The sequence below is a fragment of the Mus pahari genome, chromosome 6 (genome assembly GCF_900095145.1).
Source record: "Mus pahari chromosome 6, PAHARI_EIJ_v1.1, whole genome shotgun sequence".
NCBI lineage: Eukaryota > Metazoa > Chordata > Mammalia > Rodentia > Muridae > Mus > Mus pahari.
The window spans coordinates 80623280-80632300 of NC_034595.1; the positions used below are offsets into that span (position 1 = coordinate 80623280).

Sequence of the window (9021 nt, forward strand, 5' to 3'; positions counted from 1 at the left end):
GGTTATGAGCCACCATGTGGTTGCTGGGATTTGAACTCTGGACCTTTGGAAGAGCAGTCGGGTGCTCTTACCCACTGAGCCATCTCACCAGCCCCTATGGCAAGCATCTTAATGACTGAACTATCTCCCACCCCACTCCTGCACGCACCTTGCTCCAGAGTGAAATTTTCCTTTCTTTTATTCTATTTATTTATTTATTTTTGATTTTCGAGACAGGGTTTCTCTGTGGAACCCTTGTTGTCTTTGAACTAGTTCTGTAGACCGGGCTGGCCTAGAACTCACAGAGATCTGCCTGCCTCTGCCTCTGTGTGGCGCCACGCTTGGTCATACTGCAATTTTGTAAGTTGGTCAATCCACTGACAAAAATGAAGTGGAGCCCTTAAGTCTTCTGGTCTAGGGCAGGCTGACAGAGAGGAGCAGGCTGGGAACAGCCCCCATCACATAGCCCGCCCTCTGTGACTTCGAGGGCAGGGTGTCCCTAGGTGTGTTGCTTCATCTTCACCCAAGGCTGTAAGGCCTGCCGCCTGCTGTCTCTGCTCAGGACTGTCTGCAGCTCCCTACCGCACATTCTCGAAGCAACACTTTCCAGGAAGTAACATGAAAATCACCGCCATTACCGGTTCACCAAGCTAACGTCAGAGCCGTGTATGGACAGGGGAGATTCCAAGATGCATCAAGCTAAGCACACCCTGCAGCCAGAAGTGAACCTGCATTCAAATGTGTCCAGAGGCCCAGGTCTCATGGCCTTTGCATGACTCCATGTGACTCTCATCGGTAGTCCAGTGAAATAAATGTCATTATCAGCTTCATGTTACAGATGGGAAACTGAGGCTGAAACTGGGCAAAGCGATTTGCCTGAAGCCTCTTAAAAACCTGTAGCTGACCCTCGCTCGGTCTGGCCCACCCTGCTCCAGAGGCGGGCCTTTGACCTCCCACCTCTCAGTAGAACCACCGGACAATCTGTCAATCATCTGTCCGGAGGCAGGTGGCTCCCAGGGACAGATCCCAGAAAAGGGATGAAAGAGGCATCTTTAGATGCCTCTGTGCTGTTTGGCTTTAAAAACCAAACCAAACCAGCCATGTGCTAATTTTGTAACAGCAAAATAAAAACAACAAACTCACCGCCGACGCAAAAGCGCTATTAAAAACACAAGATCCCGAGTTAAAATGGGGGAAAGGAGAAATGTTCCCACTTTACTAGATATTATTTTGGGCCTGTCTTTCTCCCACTCCCAACACCCTCCCCTGAAGCCATCAAGCCTGTGGGGGTGTGTAAGGCTTTATAGGATCCTCTGACTGAACCCCCACACATATATTTTCCTATGGTATATGGGACGCTCTGAACAAGGAAGGTGTGCTTGCGAGTGTGTCTGGACTTTTTCTAAGATGAGGTCCAGCTATGTAGCCCACGTTGGGCTCAAACTCTCCATGCTCCTGCCTCATCTATCTGAGTGCCAGACAATACAAAATGGAGCCTGGCTGAGAATCCAGCTCCTATGATAGATTCCCTTCTCTCAGGTCAGAATCTGGCCTCCCTTGAGAGTTTCACACCCGACTATATACAGGAAACAAGCTCATTTGCAAAACCATATCACCCACAAGCATGAGGGACTGGGTGGTTCACCGTGGTGACAAAGCCCCAATAGGTGTCATTTTTGGGTGTGAACCAACACTCTGCAGGGAGAGGAAGTACCTAGCTTCCCTTCAGCACCTACTGTGTGTCAATACTATCCAGGGCACATTGTCATTGTCATTATTATCCCTTTGATTTTGCCAGGCGTTTTGGAAGCAAGGGCTTTGTTACTGTGTCTTTATAAACAAACTGAAATTTGGAGTGGACAAACCACTCACCCAGACAGTGAATTGTTCCTGGGCCTTTCTCTGATACTGAAAAGTGTGTGTGTGTGTGTGTGTGTGTGTGTGTGTGTGTTTACACTATACCACACCCCTGGGCTCTTGCACCTTTGACTTTATTCTGAGGTCTCTGCCTCTGTAGTGCCAGAGAGCAGCACAGAGGTTGGGGACCTTAGCTTTCTGTCCTAAGCACCTTCCAGAATGAGCCTTGTTCAGGAAGCTTCTGGATTCCCTTGAAGGAAACGTCTCCATCGTCTGGTCTCGACCCATTCTCTGACTTTGTCCTCCGAGCTCTTTTGAGAAGAGCCACCATCCTGAGCTCCAAGAACAAGTAACCCTGTTGGATTCCTTTCCCAGTCAGCACAGGGCCAGCCTAGGGAACTGCTGTTCAAGGACAGATGAAACACCGGAAGAGCCAGTGTGTTTCCCGCCCCTGTAAGGAGGCAAGAGGTCTTGGAAGAGGCCGGCATATGCTGACAAGATGGAAAATCTGTGACATAAACATCTTCGGCGAGGCAAGGGAAACCTGGACAGTCAGTGGAGGAAGAGACCGTCCTCCAGAGTTTAGAGTTAGACTGTGAACAAATGGGAGGTGGCTGGTGACAAGATTCTGGGCCTCTACCCTTTAGGGTCTGAAGCAAGAATCATGAAGGCCAACATGGACACACAAATACAGCTAAGACAGGATGGGGACAAGGGCAAAGGCAAGGACATCCTGTCCTGACACTTGGCAGGACAGGAGCGGTGACTTTCCAGAGGGAAGTTCAGAAGTTCTTGCTCCGCTCCAACTATACCCTGTCCGGGATAAAAATAGTCTTTCCTCTTCCCTTCTCCCATCTCATTCACTACCAACTTCCCCAGGGAACACACATCCACTCTGGATAAACGCCCTTCACATATCTATCCACTTCCTTAGTGACTCCTCTGTGGTTCAGGATGCTGGTCGCTAAGGCTGCCGTTGATTCTCGTGTGTCCACCTGGATCCCATGGGTTACTCTTTCATCTGTTTCTGCCACTCGGGGACCAGGGGACTGATTCCTGGGGTCCTGTCCTCAGGACGGTCCATCTCATCACCCTGTGTGCCACAGGCGTAGGAGGAGCCCAGGTCAAGCCATCCCCTCCCGCAAGCTCCTGCTTTGCCACTGACCATCGAGAGGAGGTATGGGTTAAGGCAGGGTCATAGCCACCTTTGGACCTCAGAAACCTCATCCTCTGAGCTCAAGGAACTGGATGGGTAACTGCTGGTGGCCTTCTTAACACTTGACATCGTGTGCTGGATCTCCCAGGAGTGTGCTCCTCCTGAGGTGGGGAATGATGGACAGCGGACGGCAGAGGCAAGAGCCACCAACCCAGCCAACATACAGGAAGGCATTTCTGAAAGGTTTCTGTACACCTAGGGAGCCTAGCCCTCCACAGATGCAGTCTTCTGCTATCTGGCTCCCACCATAGCCCCCCTCCACACTGTTGTTCCCAGTACCCCTTACCTGCCCAGCCTGGGAGCCTTCTGGCCTTTTCACATGATGCTCCTGGCCTGGTTTGGCTGCCTGGACCCAGTGTCAGCTCCCCTCGCCGTCGTAGTCACCACCTGTCTCCTCGCGCCCACGTTCCACCCTGACTTCCTGTCTCCTGAGGGCTCCGCAGCCAACCCAGCCCCAGCAACCCAACCACAAACCTCCAGCACCCCAGGCTTCCTGCTGCCATGGACCTAGACCCTCTCAGCCTCTTGGGTCCCATACATCTCTAGGCCAGCTTCTGCTCACACTGAGGGAGGCACTTAGGGGGAAGGCTGTGTGTGATGGCACAGGTCCATATTCCCAGTGTTCTGGAGGTGATGACAGGAGTGGCTACATACAGAGTTCCAGACCAGCCTGGGTCCCTCAAGTCCCGGTCTCAAAAAAAAAAAAAAAAATCCAATCATCATCATCATCATCAACCAATGAGAGGATTTTTTTTTTTCAATGCAGGGACTCACCGTGTCTCCCTGACTGTTATGGAACTTGCTATGTAGACCGGACCAGTGCTGCCTTGAATTCACAGAGATTCACCTGCCTCTTCCTCCCTGGTACTGGGATTAAAGAAGCAGGTCACTAAACGTGGTAGGGAAGGATGGAGCGCTCCTCTTACCCTCCAAGATACACCTGGGTAAGAGATCCAAAGAGAGCGTTTGCCCCCGTGAGCAGAGGACAGCAGCTATAGTTCAGCTCACAGGGAAGGAAATGGCGCTACAGTCAACTCCAGTCCTGCTGTGCAAGAACTGGGTGGCCTTTAATTTAGTCTGACAGCCACAGGCATCTCTTGTTCAGAGTTGAAACCTGGACAACATCTCTGTTAAATAGTTGGTGACGAGGTTGCGTGTACTATAGTAAAAACAGCAGCCACATTCACCGACAGAGCCATGTCATCCCGTGCCTAAGAGTCGAATGTTGACAGTCTGTTTCAGGAGGAAGACAAGAAAACCTCGTGCCTTGAGGACCTAGTGACAGGCTGGGGCATAGTGGCCTAAGTCTAATCCCAGCAGAGACTGGCAGATCTCAGGGAGCTGCAGGCCAGAGTAACTTACACAGTGAGTTCTAGGACAGCCAGGGCTACATAAAGAGACCCTGTCTGGATAGATAGATAGATACATACATACATAGATGATAGAAATAGATAGATAGATAATAGATAGATAGATACATACATGCATACATACATACATACATACATAGATGATAGATAGAGATAGATGATAGAGATAGATGATAGATAGATGATACATACATACATAGATGATAGATAGAGATAGATAAATAGATAGATAGATAGATAGATAGATAGATAGATAGATAGATAGATAGATAAGTAGAATAACAGGCAGGAGACAGGACAGCACAGCACAGTAATTCAAGTAGAGGCAAGGTTACACCCCTAATGGAGCACATAGCCATAACCATGCATTGCCTCCAGTAGAGGACTGAGCAAGCACACTGCACAGGTATCTGCAGCAGGCAGAGACATTCTGACATCAGCAGGAGTTTAAGACCTCCACAACGAGCTGCCAGAAGGCAAAAATGAGGATTGTGTCAGGCTACCAGTGATATGAGGAACCCCAAATGGCCCCTACCAGGGCCAAGAATGGGTCCTGACCTCACTGGAAAGAAAGTGTCAATGTGTCACCTACTGAGCTACGCTGAGTGAGCAGGGGGGGGGAGGGGGGAGGGGAGCCCACAGAGCATTGTTGGGGTTTGTGAGGTAGTAGCTGAAGCTGTGTGCACCTCAGCTGCAGAGGGAAGGGGGAACAGGAAATGGGGGGGGGGGAGAGGAAGTCTGAGTTGGAAAGTCAGACAAAGAGAGAAACACAGAAACAAAGGCTGAGAGTCACAAAGAAAAAAAAAAAAAAAAAACAACCCAAAAAAAAAAAAAAAAGACGACCCAACCCTCAGAGTGACAGAGCCAGCAGCTGTNGAAAGTCAGACAAAGAGAGAAACACAGAAACAAAGACAGAGAAACACAAAAAAAAAAAAAAAAAAAACAACCCAACCCTCAGAGTGACAGAGCCAGCAGCTGTGTCTCCAGACCTGATGCACTGCCGGGCTGTCCTTACTTAGGAACTTTAGCATTTTACAGCTCACCTCAGCTTCAGCACATGCCTGGGAGGCACAGTGCTAAGGACCAGTGCTTGAATTTATTGGATGTGTTCTAAAGTAAAGCATATCTAGCTGCCTGTGGAGCAAAAATTACAACTAGCTTCTTTTTTTTTCTTAATTTATTTGTTTGCTTATTTTTGGAATTTTGGAGACAGGGTCTCTTTCTAGGTAGTCCTTGCTGACTTGGAACTCACTCTGTAGCTCAGACTGGCCTCAGACTCATAGAGATCTGCCGGCCTCCACCTCTTGAATGCTAGGCCTCACAGTGGCCTGATTTTCCCACTATGTGTCTAATAGAGATAAATAGGGGAAGCCGGGCAGAGTGGCTCACACCTTTAACCCCAGCACCCCGGAGGCAGAGGCAGGTGAATCTCTGTGAGTTCAAGGCCAGTATGGGTTTCATGATGGTTGGAGCTACCTAGTGAGACTATGTATCATGGAAAAAGAGAAAAAGAAAAGAAAAAACAAACAAACAAACAAACAGAAAAAGACAGAAAAAGGAAAAAAAATAAGGGAGATGACACTTTCTGCTTTCTCCAAGTCTTCAATTTACCTAAATCACCTGGCATGAGAATGGCAGAAGATTTTAAGTTTAGGGGCTGGAGTATTGTCTTAGTAGTCAAAAAAAAAAAAAACTTGCTGCTCTCAAAGAGGACTTGAGTTCCGTTGGCAGCATCCACAACAGGCAGCTTACAACAGCTTGTGCCTCCAGCTCCAGCTAACCCTTTTCTGGCCTCTCTGGGCACACATACACACAATCAAAAAAAACCACAATAAATCTTCATTTAAATTTTTTGTTTGTTTGTTTCTCCTCACTTTTGGTTTTGATAAAGGTAGAGAAATAGATCGGGAGCTGTTGGGGACACCCGGTGCCATCTTGTCTCCTGTTGTGGAGTCCCTAGTTCCAGTGACACAGGATGAACATACAACAGTCTACAGAAACCTTGATGGGATTCAATTTTTTTTTTTTTTTTATTAAGACATTTGGGAACCGAGTTCCCTCTCTCCCTCCTTATCCTTGAACTTTGTGCTCACTAAATTCAGCTTTCAGAAACCCAAGTGTGCCCACCTTCCCCTGCAGGTGCCAGAGCCTCCGGGGTCCCTCTTCCTTCCTTCTCCCCAGACACTGCAGGAGACAAGCAAGTGGCTGTCAGCACAGGGTGAAGCGTCTGGCACTGATGTTCATGCGCGTGAGTCCCAGGTGCCGCAGCGGTGGGGCCAGAGGCAGTCCAGTCCCAGACTCTAACTCCAGCTCCAGCTCAGCCTCATCCAGAAGCTCCTGGTGCAGGTGACAGACTTGGTGCACTTTCAGTCTGTGCAGCCGGGCCCGCAGCCTGAGCAGTTGCCCTGCCAGCTGCTGGTCCTGAGCCCGCATCTCCTGCTGTGACCAAAAGGGGGCGAGAGTTTGCTAGATTAGCCTCCCGGGCTCACCAGCCCAGCCAACCGTCCCTTTCTGAGAATACTGTTTCCGTAGTGCAGCTCACAAGCCCCTTCTCACCTAACTTCATCCACCTCGGGTCTCGCAGATCTTTTTCCGGAGTGGTGGTTTTCAAGCCAAGCCAAGGAACCATTAGTATGCAAATATAGACGTCTGGTAAGCCATCACAAATTAACTGTGATGACTGAGCGGAACTGGACATCCTTACGTTTGCACATGTTGGGCTGACAGCTGATTCTCAACTCTCCCCTCCTCAGATTATAACTGACAGCTGGGTCGGGTTCTACTTTTCCCTTGGCCGCCTCTTCTCTTTAGGGCAGTGGCTCTCAACCTTCCTGATGCCGGGACCTTAATACAGCTCTTCATGCTGTGATGACTCCCAAGCATAAAAATTACTTTCATTGTTACTTTGTAACCATAATCTTGCCACTGCCATGAATTGTAATATAAATATCTGCTATAGCGGATATCTGATATGCAACCAGTCTGAAAAGGCCTTTGGATGCCCACAAGGGTCTGGACCCACAGATTGAGAACCAATTCTCCAGATTTGGTTCTGCAAATAAGATAGCGGATAACTGAATTCCTGGCTCCTTCGTCCTAGGGCACAGCAGTGAGGGGCCACTGTGGACATTGGTCATCTCCTCCCAACTCCACATATTTTGGCCTTTAAAAGGACTGGTTCAAAGACCCCATGCAAGTCCATCTAACCCACCAGACTCACCAATTCCCGTCTGAGCCACTCAAGGGCAGAATCCATGGAGTCAAAGCCACAGATGGCCCCAGGTCCGACAGGTTCAGGTCTAGCTTGGGCTCTGTACCAGGCCCGGCTCTGGACTCTGGCAGTCCACTCGAGGTATGAGGGCCGTCGGGTCTGCAGCTGGAGCTTGGCAGTCAGGGCCTTCAGAGAGTCTAAGCTCTCTTCCTCGTCCTCCTCATCCTCCTCGCCTACTGCCTGGAATTTCAGTGGCCCTAGGGACATGATGGTAGGTCTGTGGTGACCAACGGGATGGTAAGGGAAAGGCTGGCTATTTGACCGTGTGAGAGGCGAAAGAAGATGAGGTTGAGAAGAATGGGCCAAAAGTGTGTGCTGAATTGAGAAGGTGGGTGAGGGACGCTAAGTGTGCCGGGCTGAGTGAGCAGATAGGTATGAAAGGCTAAGTGTGCAAGGGATGGAATTTTCCTGGTTTGCTAGGGGCCACGTGATGCCCATCCGGGTGGGGGCAGGAGGAGCCCTTCAGATGAATTTTATTGTCTTTGCCCAGATTCAGGTTCCTGGTTCCCAGAAAGGAAGTTGCAGCAGGATAAGAAAAGCATCGTCCACAGCCGGCTTGGCCCTCCTCCCAAGACCCAAGTCAGAGGAGTCCAGGGGAAGAGATGGCTGACGTGTCCTTTCCTCTTTACAGAGCTAGCCCTTCTGCGAGGCAATGGGGCCCAGCTGCCTGGCCTGGGAGTCGGGGCCCTGGACCCTGCTGCTACTTTGAGGGGACTTTGGGTAGGTAGCTCAGTCACTTCTCTGAGCCTCTGTTGTGACCGGTCGGTGACACCAGGCCTTACTCTAAGGACCTTTAGCTTCTGTTGACAATCACTGAAAAACCTCTGACTGAGGAGTTCTTCTCATCTCTAATGATGGCTGGCCTAGAACGATGTGTAGACTTACTATGTAGACCTATGTAGACCAGGATAACATTCAACAGAAATTTGCCTCTGTGTTCCAACCCCCAACCCTCTTGTCTTTTTTTTTTTTTTTTAGAAGTTTTCTCTTTGTAGCTTTGGCTGGCTTGGAACTCACTCTGTGGACCAAGCTGGCCTCGAACCCTCGAACTCACAGAGATCAGCCTTCCTCTGTTTTCCAAGTGCTGAGATTAAAGGTGTGTGCCACCATCACCCAGCTGTCGCCATGCTCCTCAGGTCTCTCTAAATCTCTGTATTGCTCTCAGCAACAAGAGCAGGGCTGGGTTTCCACTCAGCAGTAAAACCTTTCCTAGTATGCTCAAGAGTTAGGGTTTGCACCAGCAATTAGGGAGAGAGTGGAGGGGGAGGGAAAAGGAAAAGGAAGAGAGGGAGAGAGAGGGAGAGGGAGAGGGAGAGGGAGAGGGAGAG

At 49.6% G+C, this 9021-nt stretch overlaps 2 protein-coding genes across 3 annotated transcripts in view; both read right to left on the reverse strand.

The window, feature by feature from the left end:
* The window catches only part of Lck (LCK proto-oncogene, Src family tyrosine kinase), a 25087-nt gene extending 21706 nt beyond the window's left edge, over positions 1–3381 (reverse strand). The window contains exon 1 of the mRNA XM_021199704.2: positions 3339–3381. The gene's annotated coding sequence lies outside the window, so the exon portion shown is untranslated. The remainder of the gene's footprint in view (positions 1–3338) is intronic.
* A 3047-nt stretch (positions 3382–6428) lies between these two features.
* Fam167b (family with sequence similarity 167 member B) lies at positions 6429–8108 on the reverse strand. Of its 2 annotated transcripts, none has more exons than XM_021201295.1 (2): positions 7643–8108; positions 6429–6861 (listed from the first exon to the last, which is right to left on the reverse strand). In XM_021201295.1, the coding sequence occupies exons 1-2, from the start codon at positions 7898–7900 to the stop codon at positions 6631–6633; spliced, it is 489 nt and encodes a 162-aa protein (XP_021056954.1). In that variant the 5' UTR covers positions 7901–8108; the 3' UTR covers positions 6429–6630. The 2 variants fall into 2 exon arrangements, with proteins under 2 accessions (XP_021056954.1, XP_029396153.1); XM_029540293.1 differs by having other exon boundaries at positions 6441–6858; positions 7643–8070.
* Between the last annotated feature and the right edge of the window lie 913 nt (positions 8109–9021).

Bases quoted from the DNA above. Each gene is read 5' to 3' on its own strand.
- Fam167b (XM_021201295.1), bottom strand. From the start codon at position 7,900: ATGTCCCTAGGGCCACTGAAATTCCAGGCAGTAGGCGAGGAGGATGAG. The intron at 6,862-7,642 runs GTGAGTCTGGTG...TTTTGGTCACAG, and splicing joins AGTGGCTCAGACGGGAATTG to CAGGAGATGCGGGCTCAGGA.